The sequence below is a fragment of the Leuciscus leuciscus genome (genome assembly GCF_965113295.1).
Source record: "Leuciscus leuciscus genome assembly, contig: HAP1_SCAFFOLD_473, whole genome shotgun sequence".
Lineage (NCBI taxonomy): Eukaryota > Metazoa > Chordata > Actinopteri > Cypriniformes > Leuciscidae > Leuciscus > Leuciscus leuciscus.
Window position 1 is genome coordinate 3,184 of NW_028118266.1, and position 16,297 is coordinate 19,480.

The following is a 16,297-nucleotide window of genomic DNA, read 5'->3' on the forward strand; positions in this document are numbered from 1 at the left end:
TCCCTCCTATTCAATGACTTGCTCAGACATGCAGAGGCTATAGTGTGAATCTACAAGCTTACTTTCACCAGCCTGTATCTTTAACTCTAGTGCAGGAAAAACACATTCCAGTCGAGGGAGGAAGCAAAATATAGAAGCATATGCCAAGCTGATGATCTTTACAAACGTCCATACTGAATCTCTGGTGATTACAAACATCCTACACAATGTTTCTTGCAAAGTCCATTATCCAGAGAGGAGGTTTCGGAGGACACTTGGCTTAGTCTGGCGGGTTACAGCTCCAGCGCTTGCCAAGAGCGATGGAGACCTTAGACGGGAGCGAGTCTGGATCGAGAGGAGGAAGAGAAGCACTTGAAGACCGCAGGCCAGGAGAAATCAATAGATACACCCACACACACTCCAAACCCATCTGGTGTGTGTGAACAACCCAACACCACCTCAGAGCTGGCGTGGAAGAGGCGAAAACACATTCTGTCCAAGTCTTTATGCACAGTTTGAGCAGTGTACTGGATATTGTACTTGAGTGTTCACTTTTTGTCAGAGGACATCGTTCTAGTGACCCACAGTGTCTTTAATGCACTGAATTACTAACACTGTTGTTGTAGAGCCATGACAGCCGGTTTTTTTCTACAGTTTGTGAAAGCAGTGTTGTAAAAATCCATATAAATGCAAGGCTGGTGTAGCCTAGCGGATAAAGATCTGGGCTGGTGGATGAAAGGATGTGGTTTGTCTGAAGAATCTGTCATCCTTGTGCACTTGAACAAGACATTTTGTCCCAGGTTACTCTATGGGGAACGTCACTACAAGTATGCAGTGAATTGTCTTGGGTAAAGTGGTTTGTTAGGGATTGGTAAAAGCATGCAAAAGTGGACGATTTCCATCGTTCATACATTTTACTCTTGATTTTATGGATATTTGATTACGCCATGATGCTTTAAGTTTTAGGAGGCTTGCTGCACACTAATGCTGCATCACAATTCACACACTTCCCTACTGTATAGTAGGCGAAAGATGTTCAATGACAAAAGAAGTATGTCTGAATCTACAACACTCATAAAAGAGTAGGCAAGAAGTCCCTGTATGACTTACTTCTTCCGATGAGATACTGAAGTGTGCTTACGATTCCCATGAGGCCATGAGGATTTATGAACGACACACTGACGCTGTTGGTCACATGATGATGACAACATGGCCAATATACATGGCAATAGTACTTTCAGATTACATTCATGCTACACACATTCATACTATATAGAACATACTTTTTTTAGTGGTCATTACTTATTCAAATGAAGTCCCTATTACTTAAGACAGTATGCGATTTCGGATGCAGCCTAATTGTAGTGTCATTCTCAAAAAATGGTGATTTAAAAAATGTAAGTTTTTAATGTTTTCAACAACAACAAAAATTAGCTTTTTTGCGCACTACTTAGACTTTACACTAATGCTTTGCCTGGGCAAACAAAATGAGTTAAAAACTGTAAATGTAATATTCTATTAAATGAATGTGACAGCTGAAAAAAAAAATGAAAAAACAATGTTCAAAACTATTCAGATTTAAACCACTTCATATTATTATATATATTGGATTTTAATGATGCCTTTTTTTTTTACGAGTACCTTTTTATTTTTAAATCATCTTATTAAATACCGAATGACTGAATGTTGAACAACCGTTGTGATAAAGCTTGATTTCACTCACAGCAACTTTACAGTCTGTTGAAGTTTATGATTCTAATAGCATTTCCCCCATAAATGTGTAAAAATGCATATGATCTTAATTGCATGTATTGTGCATTCAGGCATCACAGAGACTAATCAAGCGGCATTGTGGCGTTTAATGTCCATCTGTGTTTCATCTGAAGGTTATCATGAAGTGCACTTGCTTGATTGATCTTGTGTAATCACAGTGTCCCCAGATGAAGCAGTGACAGAATGTTCTGAGTCAGAGCTGATGGTGGATGAGGGCTGAAATAAAAAAGGCATTCGACAACCAAACAAAGAAACCATATTGAGACCCTCCAATGACAGGCACTTTAAAACGCTGCACTAATGCAAAAGAGATGTTGACTTTTTAAGGGTAAAGTCAAACATTTCAATTAGTGGTGCTCCGTAGCTTTTCCCCATTCCTTTAGTGTCTGTCTACTACAGTATGTCTCTCACTGTAAACGCTTGTTTGGTTCTTTGTGTTCCTCCTCCTCCTCCTCCCTGTAATCATAATCTCAGGCTTTGTCTGTCTTCTCTTCTCTCATCTTCTCTCGCTCCCCCGTTCCTCGTCGCAGCTGCACCTCGAGCTCTAATTCTCATTTTCCCCATTTTAGCAATGTCTCGACTTCCCTTTCAACTTCTCCCGACAGCATCCTGTGTCTTAATTAAAATGGGGACCTCAAAAAAAGAGAAAAACTAATGAAAGAAGAAGCTGTTAATTACACAACAAGGTCACAAGCCTTTTACCTTCACAGCTTAATTGTGGCCTTGATTGTGTTTCTGCCTCATTTTTTATGCAAACGCCAGACTGACGAACCCGGTTAATTCGTGCACTTCTGGAGGGTCACGCGTTTTTGTGTCTGCAGAGCTAGTGAGTGTTTGTCATCTTATAGGCATTTATGTATGCTGACGCTTTGCTTTTTCCCTAGAAGCCAATTGCAGATCCTTCAGGCTCACCGTTAATTACCCTTCATGACCTCCTGCCCTGTACATCCATTCATCTTCAGCTGAGCCTCTCATTTCTCAACGAGGGTCACCCTGACCTTTAAAACCCTTACAGACCCACCAGTGTCCACCTACCCTTGCCATCGATCCGGTCATGTCTTCCCAATCATTTACTCCCTTCGATTTCCAAAGGTGGACCACCCTGTTATTTTCGTGGCCAATTGCATTAACGACTCTTAGGCACTAAGGTCAGAGGCGCTACAGTTTTGGATCTTTTCATAACCATGTTTCTCGGCATGATCAATACTTTCACCCTCAATCCCTTCCTTTTTTCATTCCTTCCCCCTTTTTCCCCTTAGGTAGAGTAAGGTCAGAGGCACTACAGTTTTGATTAGAGGTCACTGGGTATTTTATCCCAGACCGCACCATAGTGTTGGCCCAGATCCGGCCCACATCTGGGACTGGTTGAATCCACATGTACCACATGTGGCCTGGATCTGGGCCGACACTATGTTGCTGTCTGGGTATTCCATGTATGGTCTGTACCAGGGCTGCTCCTGGAAGACCAATGTCCAGCAGAGTGTAGCTCCAAGCTGTCCCGACACATTAACCTGGAATAGTTCTGTGTGTTTATTTAGGATTGAATCTTAACCTATAGACCAAACACGTAATATACATGTGCACGCCTTCACCGTTTTCACACTCGTTTTTGAAGTTTACATGGAGATGATAACGTTTTAAAGTTTGCGTTCTCGAGCACTGTTATTGTGCAAATGAACGGCCAGAACGCATGTAAAGTTTCTGTTTTCAGTTAAAACAGTGTCGTGTTAGCGGCCCCTAAGTTAATAACTAATGATCTTTGCAACGGAAGTGAATCAATCAAAATCGTATTCAAACTGGACAATAACTTTATTCTAGAGCTGCTGTAAAGCCTAAAACAATCTCTGTTACTTCAATCTCCTATTATCACTGTAAAGCTGCTTTGAATCAATCTGTGTTGTTAAAAGCGCTGTATAAATGAAGGTGAATTGACTTGACTAAACTCTCCAGTTACAGGATTGGACACCCCTGGTCTATGCTTTCTCCCGCTTCCTCTATCATCTTTCTTACCCCCGTTTTCCCCATGGGCACTAAGGTCAAATGTCAGAGGTGCTACCATCACTGTATTTTCTCATAAAGGTGAACTTTTTCCAGGAGTCTTGGCTTGGTCCATAAGAATCCCTTTCTTTTCCTTCCTTGCTTTCGTTTCCTCTGCTATCTTTCCCCCTTTTTCCTTTTCTCCCCTTTTCTAATCTTTAATCGTTCCTGACCTCTACGCCATTGATAATGGAAAATGTGACCAGCCTCCAGACATCCATTTGTCTTCAAAAAATGGAAATCAATCAACAAACACGCCTCTAATCTTTTGTATTATAATTAAATTGTTGGGTTCTGCTGCTGACTAACCTGTTAAGATGGAAACCTTTGGACACTTCACAGCAATTTGTAATGCAAGACATTCAGATTCTCGATTGGTAGCGTCTGCAAAACTTTGAGGAATGACTTCTTTTCCACTTTGCTTTATCACTTAATGTTCAAGCTGAGCCTCACGGCCTGAAAGGGAAAGGGGAGAATGAAAAAAGAGGTATCCATTACCTGAGCTAACAATAAGGAGCGGTGTTTGTTTGAGACTGCAAATGTGCCCAACCTGTCGTGCTTAGATATTTCTGAGAGATGTTGCAAATTTGCCTGCATCTCATTCGCAACCCCGCTCTCATTCTCCAAACCCAGCACCCTCATCAGTCGGACACCCTTCAGTGATTCAGAAACGAGCTTTTACTTATTTTTTCTTTTCCATCTCTCTCAATTCCTTGAGTGCCGCACCTGAAATTGCTTTGACATTCAGATGCAAACATACCCATTGACACCCGCCTGATGGGTTTGGAATGCAAATGGACAGGACTCTCTCTCCTTCCTCTCTGCTTTCCTATCTCATCCCTCTCTTCCAGCCTAATGAGGGAAAGCTGATAGCTTGCTTTCTGAGATCAGGCAGACGTGGATATAGGCGTGTTGAGATTGGGGTTTGAGGGGACAGAGGTAATGTCACTGAAAGCCTACAGGAAATCAATTTCACCAGTGCTGTCTCCCCACTGTGAAACGCTACCCTGCTGTTTGCAGGAGCAAAAGTGATGCCGACAAGAGTTTCTGTCTCACTCTCACAGAAACACCTCGACACATTAGTACGCTTATTTAATGTTGCATTGGCACACTTCATTTTCTTTCCTTGCCTCTTTTCCCTCCTCCTTCCTTCAGCATCCTTCCTTGCTTTTGTTCGTCCCTCTTTCAATCTTCCTTAATGCCTTTTTGCTTTTCCTTCCTGTCTGCATTCATTTTCTTTTCCTTTTTGTACTTTCCCCACTTTTTTCTTTCTTTCCAACTTTTCCTTTTCTTTATCCTTACTACTCACTTTTCCTTTCTTTTTCCTCCCCCCTCTTCCTTCATCTTACCTTCCTTTTCTTCCATCGATTTTTTTCCTTCCAACTTTCTTTACATTTGTCCGTCCTTCCTTCCTTCCTTCCTTCCTTCCTTCCTTCCTTCCTTCCTTCCTTCTTCCACTCTTTCCTTGTTTCCCGGTTCCTTTGTTCCTTCCATCCCACTTCCTCCTCCTTTCCTGTATCTTTTCTTCCATCTTTCTTTCCATCTGTATTTTAATTTCCTTCCTTCCTGCCTGCCTTCCTTTTATTCTTCCTTCTTTATCTCCCCCACTTTTTCTCTTCCTTTCAACTTTTCCTCTTTATTTTCTGTTTTCCCATTCCTTCATTCATTACCTTCAACTTCCTTACCACTCACTTTTCCAATTTTTTCTTCCCGTCTCCTCCTCCTTCCATCTTTTCCTTCCTACACTCGTTACATCTGTCCTTCCTTCCTTCCTTCCTTTAGTCTCTCCATCTTTCCTTGTTTCCCACTTCCTTTGTTCCTTCCTTCCCACTTTCCCCTGTTTCATTTTCCTTCCATCTTTCTTTCCATCTGTATTTTTCATTTCCTTCCTTTCTTCTGTCCTTCCTTCTCAATTTACTTTTCTTATCCACCCTTTTCCCTCTTCATATCACTATGCCAAATCTCTCACACACTTTATGTAGTTCTATTTCTGTAACGAGGTTCCCCAGGACCTTCTGTGAGAAATTACACATGAAGTGGTCTATGATCTGTAAACGCAATGACCTGAATTCTGGAGTTCTGGTGACAGGAGATGGTTGTGCACACATGTAGCGATGCCTGACTCCTCTCGGATGTGCTCAGTGTTGTGCCTCTCCATCAGGGGCTCGGGCTCAGGCTCAGCTCTGGACATTTACAAATCTCCTCCATACTTGGCTAAATGGAAACCATCCATCAGAGTTGACAGGGAGCAAACAAAGCCCCAACATTAGCTGGTTGGATGCTTTTGATGATGTCATCCTTTGCTCCGAGCCTCTTGAGGTGGGTGACCTAATGTGTTTCATTGGGAAGGAAGGGAGAACACAGTGCAAGATTTGTTGATGAAGAAAGCAGGCAAGCCAACAAGGGTTGACAGAACTCTAATGCAATAAAAGTGTGAATGTCCAAAAAGTCCAAGACTGTGAGCAAGGGTAATCATTGATTTGAGCCATAGCAGATCTGTGTGTTAATAAGAGAAGTGCATTGATGAGGATTGATCAGCGGGAGTGAGTGGGAGGCTGGGATTCAAGCCACATGAGGCAGAGCTAGAATTATTCCTGTCCTGATTAGGATTAAGGCTGAGCTGCGTAATGTCCTCTAATTCTGACTCTTGTCCGTGGTTTTTCTATTGTTCTGTTGGTAGTGATAAGCTGCATTGAATGTGAGAGTCTGAGAAGGAGGATTTGGGGGGGGGAGATGGAGAAAATGGGAGGGAGTGAAAGAGACTGAGAAAGAGGATAAGAGTGGGATAAAAAGAAAAAAGAAGAGTGAAGGAAAATGGTGAGGTGTGTTAAGAGGATCAGAGATATCAGAATGAATGTGATGGACATGAAGAGAAAGAGTCTGTCCAGATTGCCTCTTTCGTCTCTCTCTAAATCCCTCTGAAACGGACTCTATGTCCAGTTTAAGCGATTATGGCTGTCATGTAAACCATATCTGGGGAAAATGGGAAAATGTGAGTTATTTTACTTGCACAAATCTTGCTCACAGGAAGCTAGGATGTTGTTATGTGATTAAAATGTACATTGGTAGGGTGTTTCAGGTGTGTGGTTAGAGCCCACACACAAATCTCGATGAATTTCTGTTCCCAATTATATTTTAATTTTGCTGCTGTTATCAGACCACTGAAGGTGATTGTTTGTGACATTTGAGATTTGAAAAAAAAGAAGCTTTTGTGGCTCTGATTAATGCAGAGGCCGTATCAAAGTCACTATAATCACTGTTACAGAATGCAGAGTTTTTGTGGTTCACCTGAACGGTTATTATTGCTCATTTAAACCCAATGGTCTAAATTGTCACAGGAGCATGAAGAGCATATGATAGGCAGGACCTTTAAAATAGACCTTTCACTCCTTCATTTATGTGGATTTATTCCATTCGCAAGGGATTCTTTCATAAATTGGAATTAGCAGCATTGAGGCAGTGATCTGAATATGATGACATGAATTATTGATTCGCCGACAGCTGCTAGCAAATCTAGCCTGACATTTGAAAAGAAGACGGCATGGAATTATAGCTAGAAAATAATGAAGGCCATTTGTGTCGAGACGAGCGAGGGAGAGCAAAGCAAACGTCTTTTTAGACTTATTAATATTCATTAAAACCTCCTGTCAGAGCGCCAATGAAACAATTCATTGCTCACGTTTACTGTATTACGTTCTTTATGATTTATTGATGCGTGTCCGAAGGAGCCGGGTGGTTATGAAGAGTCCCCTCAGCGAAATCTGATTGCTCACACAAAACCAGATATTTGTCAGTGAGAGACAAAGACTTCAGATTTTATTTCCAGTATTGTTTTTGTTTTGTTATTGCAAAAGCAAATATTTCCTGCAGAAATATTTTAATCTTTGTTGCGGTCGCACTACCTGTGTTGTGTTCTGTCTTGAATTAAATGCTTCTGTTTCTATTAGTCTCATTTGTAAGTTGCTTTGGATAAAAGGGCCTGCTAAATGAACAAATTTAAATGATTTGTTTGTTCTCCATTAGAGTTAAAATGATGCATAATTTCAGATAATAAAACCAGACATAAAATTAGGCAGAGAATTTCCTAAAAAATGGCTAGCTTGTATATGCTGTACCTCCGACATCTGAAAACTTAATCCACCGCCTCCTTTCCCTTTCGATATTTAGAATCTTGGTTCTAGATTTCGCTCCATCTGCATTATAGTTCCTCATGGCAGAATAGAGCCAATCATCTCACTGGTTTCTGTTAATCAACCCCTGCTGATGTCACATCAGATGATTGATCCACATTTAGCCAGCTGGTCTGTTGTGGGATTGGACAATTAATTTCGAGACCCTGGGATTTGTGTGTAATGTCAGCAGATATGGGTTGTGATCTCATTCCCTTCAGTGTGTTTGGCTTCAGCTGTTTTGGCCACAGTCCTCCGGCAGAAACACATTACAGTCGAGTTGTAAAGACAGCAGCAAAAGCAAACACAGGTCTGTCAGAGCTGTTTGCAGGAATTAACTTGACAAGCCATGAGCTTCGCTTTCACATTTCATACGCTGAGACGTGCTTGTGTTTTGGTGTGTATCTGTGTTTTGAATTATGTGTGCTTTTATATTCCATATTCCATTTGGTGTTTTTCCCATTGTCTATCGGATTTTGCTTGCCCCGCTGGAAAACAGGAGTGTGTGTGTGTGTGTGTGTGTGTGTGTGTGTGTGTGTGTGTGTGTGTGTGTGTGTGTGTGTGTGTGTGTGTGTGTGTGTGTGTGTGTGTGTGTGTGTGTGTGTGTGTGTTTGCTGCTTGGGTCACTTTGTGTGCGTGTGTGCATCTCTGTGTATCCATGTGCATATTCACGGCATGTTTTCCAGAGAGTTGTTTTTATGATCCTGTCAGTGCATTGAGGCAATGATGAAGGGATTGTATAATGACTCAAAATGAAATTGGGGGATTGGCAAATGAATGGATGGATGTTGCTGAGTGTAAGGATTTATAAATGATACTCTCAACATCCACCTTGACAATGACCTCGGACAATTTGCATGCAAGTATTGCACCTTTTATATAGCATAACCCAGTTAGCATGATCTGGTTAGACCCTGCTGGTAGAGGCTGTAACCACACCATCTGGTTCTAAAATGCAACTTTCTCCATTATATGCAGAGTTTTTTTTTTTATTATTATTAATATTGTTTTGCAAGCAACAGACAAATTGTAATTATATACTTTTTAATTTTTTAAGTTTGGTCAAGTGAACCATCTCTTTATCAGTGAGATGATTGAGTTACACATCCTTACACTCACTACGATGCAAGACTTACTTTTCTTTCCTACAGTGGCCATATTGAACTTTGTGTTTCATTGTTGCACGAGTGTCTCCTCGGCTATTTCACGAGTGTGAGCTTCCATCACTTACTGTTCGGAAAGGCAACCAATAGCCCCTTAATCATGTGTAATATAAACCTCATTAGTTAGAAAGGCTTTAGTGACCGGAGGCTCAGTTCTCCACTAGCGTATTAGCTCCCATGTGGTTCTTTTTCATGTTGGCTAATAAGGTCTGAAGCCATCTAACCTGTTCTGGCCTCAGGTTATAAGTGATGCCATTTTTCAGGCCTGCATTGAGTTCTTCTATGAGCTCCAGGTTTTGTTGTGACGGCTCTGTGTGTTTCTCTCTCCAGCCTGTCCTCCGGGCACGTATAAGATGTCTTCTCGACAGCAGGAGTGTTTCCCGTGTCCAGCGAACAGCAAGTCTGACGAAGAAGGCTCTGTGGTGTGTGTGTGTGAGGACGATCACTTCAGGACCCCGCTGGACCCTCCGTCCGCACCCTGCACTCGTAAGACTGCATGTCAATGCTTATGTGTGCATCAGTGTCCCAGAGCCAGTCCCAATGACTGGTGCTCTTCGACAAAATGTACAGTCGTTTAAAAAGATATATATAATTCTTCATCGGAATGGTACGAAACTTGGTAAAGGTTTTGGCACTTGTGTGAACACACAAAAACCATGGACATGATTGGAACAGGTTAAATGGTCCTGTAAAAAATAGTCACACTTGTGCTCCTCGCGGTCAGAGATGAGCGCATTCTAAATGAAAAGGAGACGAATTTCCTCTAGTGGAAGCGTTTGGTACTGCAGCCGAACACACTCTCACTGAAAGATATTATTTTTTGAGATATCAGGCTCAAATTTTTTACTCAGATTTATGGCTTTGATTTTCTCACAGTTTTAGAGTAAAACATGTTTTTGAAAATATATATTTCATATAAAAATGTAAAATAGTAAATTAATTTTTCATAACAATAAACGTAAAATTCTGTAACTTTTTTTAAGTTCACTTTTTGAAACTTTCTTCACTTCAGCAATAATCTGCCAAGTGTCGTCTTTAAAAAGAGATCAAACTTCAGTCTGTCGATCTAAAGCATTCAAGATCTACCACAGTTTAAGTTGGAAATTTAATTTTTAGGTCTATGCTCAAAAAGTGAATAAATGGATTATAAATACAGCACAAAAATAATTTAGTACCATAAAATTCCCTAAAAATACAAAATATTAAATAAAAAACATTATCGAACTAAAATATAGTATATTAGTTTCATTGAAATAAAAATATATATTCCGGTCATTTTTGACCGACACACGAACATTTAACAAAAAAGTTAAATATAAGTTAAATATAATATTATATACACAGGTATATATTATATTTATATATATTACATATGCTTTCATTTAAAGCATGTAACTTTTTGCTGTTAAAATATTTTATCCTATTCTGCCTTAATGTGCTAGAGAATTATTATCCATTATTGGATTAGATTATGTGGATTCCACTGAAAAGGAGCACAGCAGCATCAGCTCAGCCAATGGTGTGAGTTTAGGGGCGGGGCTAATGTGTGCTGACCAATGAAAAACCATTTCCAGAAGAATCATTCTTTTTCGCAGTTTTGTTTAGTGGCTTTAGTGCTACAGAAATCACACACTTAACCTTTCAGTTCTTGTGTGACCAGCTGTTTATTCTGGGCTGAATGAGTCTCTGACTGCTTAGGACTTTTATTCACACCGTACTGTATTGATTAGGCTGCTGGTATAGAAAGCAGAGAAAGAGCCTGTGATAGTGTTAATTATAGATTCTACAGTCACTCTTATGAGCACAAGCCTACAGTTTATGAGAGGGAGAGAGAGAAGAGAGAGAGAGAGAGAGAGAGAGAGAGAGAGAGAGAGAGAGGAATGTCTGTAATGCAGAAAGAGTCTGTAAATTGACAGAATTGAAAGGAGGAGACATTAAGTGGATGCCTGTGTGTGTATGAGAGAGAGAGAGAGTGTGTGTGTGTGTGTGTGTGTGTGTGTGTGTGTGTGTGTGTGTGTGTGTGTGTGTGTGTGTGTGTGTGTGTGGTGATATATCCTGACTGCAGCTGTTCCCAGCGCTCATGGCCACACGTGGACCCCGTTGCATAATCCTTCAGAGCCTTTAATAAAACAATGCTTCTTGCACTTAAATTATTCTCCACACACACACACACACACACACACACACACACACACACACACACACTCATGCTTCAGCGGTTGTATTACACTTTCATTATTATCTGCTGCATTTATGAGACACACGGCTCTCTTCAATCACCTTGATCTCAAAATGAAAACTAAACGCATGCACCAGAAATTATTATTATTAATTAATTAAATTATTTATTTGACTATTCTTGTTTCATTAAAGGTGCTGTTTGTAAGTTTTTTACTCTTCTAAAGCATAAAAATACCATAATATGTTTGCAGATATTTAGGAAACATGTTAAGTTCACATACTCGTTTCTCTGAAAAACACACATAGAAGAAAAACTTCTATAGCCTGATATCTTACTTTGAAATGTGTGTTTCCGTTGGAATGTGTGTTTGTTTTGGTCTGTGTGACTCCGCCCACTGCCAGTTCAGCCAATAGTGTTTCCACACCCCGGGTTGCCAGTTGATGGAATACACAGCGTATTGCAGCCAGCAAACAATCTGGGTCAGAGATTGCAGATTCTACCTGACCTCGGCATCCATCTAAACATCTCTATGAACGAGAGTATATTAAAGGGGTCATATAATGCCATTTTTGTACAAGCTAATATGATTCTTTAGGGTCTAAATTAAAAGTTTGTAATATACTTTAATTAAAAATGTGCATTAGTATTGTAAGAGAACACTCATTTTACCTGGTCAAAAACAGCTCTGTTTTCAGCACGCCGTTTAAGTGCATGTGTCTTTAAATGATAATGAGCTTTGCTCACCCCGCCCCTCTAGCCTGGGAAAACCCAGACAAACTTCCAGCAAATTTAGATTTGCTCTTCTGAGATAGTATTTTACTACTGAGAATGGTATGGTTTTAACCAGGCTACTGCCCCTCTGTTCTGTGCGTACACCGTTTGTAACACAATAACCATAACACGTTGTTCATTATAAACTTGGGATTATGAATTATATTGAGAACGTTGTACATAGCAAGTAATTACATGCCGTAATGTACCCTGAGTGTAAACCTTAGCCGCATTCATCATGAAGCGTGCTAGCGATTTGCAAAGATTAATATAAAGATTAATATAAAGGTCAATAAAACGTTACACTCACTTCAGTTCTTCTGGAGGTGCAGCAGGAACACGAATAGTTGGTACCGATACTTTTTTCAGGAGCAGCTTCTTAGCAAAACCAGCTTTATACTGACCCTCGTTTGTAAAGCAGTCTAGTGTGTGAAATGATTCGTGCAAACATGAAAGCATTGACGTTGATCGTGGGGAATATTCTCTTCAAAAACAAACTCAGCCACTGCGTCTTCAGCGGTTCGGATTTAGGAACATCAAAATGATGCTGTGTTCCTTATTACACCCAAGAACAGAACACCACAATCGCTTAGATGCCATTCTGCTCATAGACAGTGCTCCAGCGTATCAACAATGACGCGCGGACTATGATTGACAGCTCGCTCACGAGCGAGGGCGGGTCTGTGTTGAAACGCTGCTGTCAATCAACAATCGTGGGAGGGGCGTCCGACCGTGTGACGTCACACGGTCGAACGGCTTGATTTGAGAGAGGGGAAAACATATAAGAAGATTTATATGATTTACACTGTATGGATTTTTATCATTTTATGATGGTTGTGTACAGGCACTGCCAACACACATTTCAGTACAGTCAACTTGTAAAAGTGCATGTACCATTATATGACCCCTTTAAGCTTGAATTAGTATATGTCAAACTGGAACCTGTGTGAGAGTGAGTGTGAGAGTGTGAGAGTGAGAGAGTGGGTGTGAGAGTGAGTGTGAGAGTGAGAGAGTGAGATTGTGAGTGTGTGAGAGTGAGTGTGAGATTGAGATTGAGATTGAGAGTGAGTGTGAGAGTGTGAGAGTGGGTGTGAGAGTGAGAGTGGGTGTGAGAGTGAGAGAGTGAGTGTGTGAGAGTGAGTGTGTGAGAGTGAGAGTGAGTGTGAGTGTGAGATTGAGATTGAGAGTGAGATTGAGTGTGTGTGTGTGTGTGTGTGTGTGTGTGTGTGTGTGAGTGAGTGAGTGAGTGAGTGAGTGAGTGAGTGAGTGAGTGAGTGAGTGAGTGAGTGAGTGAGTGAGTGAGTGAGTGAGTGAGTGAGTGAGTGAGTGAGTGAGTGAGTGAGTGAGTGAGTGAGATTGAGATTGAGTGTGAAAGTGAGTGAGTGAGTGAGTGTGAGTGTGAGTGTGAGAGTGAGAGTGAGAGTGAGAGTGAGAGTGAGAGTGAGAGTGAGAGTGTGAGTGTGAGTGTGAGTGTGAGGGTGAGTGTGAGAGTGAGTGTGAGAGTGAGTGCGAGAGTGAGTGCGAGAGTGTGTGTGTGTGTGTGTGTGTGTGTGTGTGTGTGTGTGTGTGAGGGCAGCGTCTGCACCTGTAGCGCTCCTGGTCTGAGCTAAAGCTCTGGTGACATTTAAATGTCTTCTGCTGCTGAAAGATTCTTGTTTGACAGACAACATTATAGACCCGAGTCAACAGAACATCTACAGAACAGCAGCAATTAATGCATCCGATCTCTCTCTCTCTCTCTCTCTCTCTCTCTCTCTCTCTCTCTTTATTAGATAAGAGACTCATTCATTCTGCCCACACCGTTCTCCATAAATCAGTCGAGGCTTCTGGAAGAAGTTGTTGTGAATGCAGAAACTCACACATGCAGTTCTAGTTCTGAACTGTCCTTGATCTGATCTTGAAATCACTGCTGTTCATCACAAACTCATCCTAGAGTCTGAGAAACGAGTTCATGAGCAGTGATGGACTCTAGCTGCTGTGTTCCAGTTCCTGAGCTGGTTTCCAGTGTTCCTGTGTAAATTACACTGGATATCCTTTTGAAATCTGCACGCTCAACTGTGGATATAAAAAGTTTATTCAAGTATATTATGAAAGTAGCCAAAAGTATTCATATGGTGATTTTTATCAAGCAATTGTCTGAATTTAGTTAACATTTTTAAACACAGTTTTGCCCGTTTGTAGATGTTACTCTGTAAAAAAAAATCTAAGTTGTAAATAAAACAAAAAATGATTGGAGTACATTTTACAGGAAAATACTTATTTCAAATTTTCGTCTTCCAGATTTCACAATTAATTCAAAATGTACCTTGCTATTGGTTGTTTGAGAAATGTATTAGCAAATTCTAAAATATTTGTTTTCTGAACCAATTTCTTTTCAGTGCAGTCTTGAACACATCTCTCTTTCTCACACACACACTCACGTGCACACACACTCAAACACACAGGCAAAACAAATTCTCTCTCTCTCTCTCTCTCTCTCTCTCTCTCTCTCTCTCACACACACACACACACACTCACGTGCACACACACTCAAACACACAGGCAAAACAAATTCTCTCTCTCTCTCTCTCTCTCTCTCTCTCTCTCTCTCTCTCACACACACACACTCACGTGCACACACACTCAAACACACAGGCAAAACAAATCCTCTCTCTCTCTCTCTCTCTCTCTCTCTCTCTCTCTTCCATGGCCTGCGTTCATTTCCTCTCAAGTGATTTTAAGCCTCAAGCTCTGTTAAGCTTCACCCAGTTGTATCTAATTGGGTTAAATTATTTAAAATAATTAGTTCATTGAGGGGTAATTATCGTCATGTTAATTAGAGTATCTTTTTCTTTTTCTTTTTTTGGTGGTAATGAACATTTCAGCATTTTTATTGTAATCAAGCTCAACAAGCATCATTTAATGCGCACTAATCAATTCAATTCAATTCAAAATGTGCTTTATTGGCATGACATTTTTTTCAATGTATTGCCAAAGCATTTCCAATCATCATGATCTTGTGCTAGTAGGATACAATCTCTTTTTTCACCTAATAAATAATTTTCAACTAATAAGAACAGATATATTTATATATATTTTAACATGTTGAAGACCTTTCTCAAACAAAGCGAGTCCATATTTCATTTCTGGAAGCCGGGCTGAATGAGCAAGCGCTGTTACTGTATTCCTAGCATGGGTCAGACCCTCAGTCACCTCTCAGATGTTTAACACAGAACATTTCAGTAATCACACTGGTAACTTCTATAACTAAGTAAAATCTCATAAGCCTAGAGAAGTCATTCAACTCATGTGATATTTAGAAGGAAAAATCACTCATTAGATTCCAGAATCCACTCCTTCAATACAGTCTCTTTAATCTCACCTAATCTCAACATTTTTGCTGGTAATGAACATTTCAGTATTTTTATTGTAATCAAGCTCAACAAGTTATTCCTTTATTCACTGAAATCTCGTCCCGCAGGTCCTCCGTCTCCTCCTCGGGATCTGGTCTTCACACTGAAACAGTCGACGCTGGTGCTGGACTGGGCCGGTCCCAGTGACTCTGGGGGCCGCGGGGACCTGAGCTACAGCGTGGGCTGCCGTCGGTGTGTCGGGCCCCCGAGGGCCCCGAGGGTCCAGTGTGAGGCGTGTGGATCCAGCGTGGGCTTTGTCCCGCAGCAGAGCGGCCTGACCGAGAGAACCGTGACCCTCGTGAACCTGCTGCCCAACTCCAACTACTCCTTCAGCGTCGAGGCTCGCAACGGCGTCTCAGAGCTGCTGCCCAACAAACGCTTCTACACACAGGTCAACGTGTCCACCAGCCTGCCAGGTACAGCATTCACACATACTTAAACACACACAGGTCAACGTGTCCACCAGCCTGCCTGGTACAGCATTCACACACACTTAAACACACACAGGTCGACATGTCCACCAGCCTGCAAGGTACAGCATTCACACACACTTAAACACACACAGGTCAACGTGTCCACCAGCCTGCCTGGTACAGCATTCACACACACTTAAACACACACAGGTCGACATGTCCACCAGCCTGCAAGGTACAGCATTCACACACACTTAAACACACACTCACTGAAACACACTCTCTGAAACACACACTCACTGAAACACACACTCACTGAAACACACTCTCACTGAAACACACTCTCACTGAAACAAACGGCTTAGCTCCAGTCTATTTAACGGATCTTCTATCGCCCTATAATCCATCGCGCTCTTTA

The 16,297-nt window shown here is 41.2% G+C and overlaps 1 protein-coding gene across 1 annotated transcript; it reads left to right on the forward strand.

The window, feature by feature from the left end:
- Nucleotides 1-8,153: 8,153 nt before the first annotated feature.
- LOC309491719 (ephrin type-A receptor 7-like) lies at nucleotides 8,154-15,882 on the forward strand (the record flags this gene model as incomplete). Its single annotated transcript, XM_082190754.1, has 3 exons — nucleotides 8,154-8,268; nucleotides 9,452-9,607; nucleotides 15,535-15,882. Coding segments are annotated over 3 exons (619 nt in total), but the record flags the coding sequence as incomplete, so codon positions are not given.
- Between the last annotated feature and the right edge of the window lie 415 nt (nucleotides 15,883-16,297).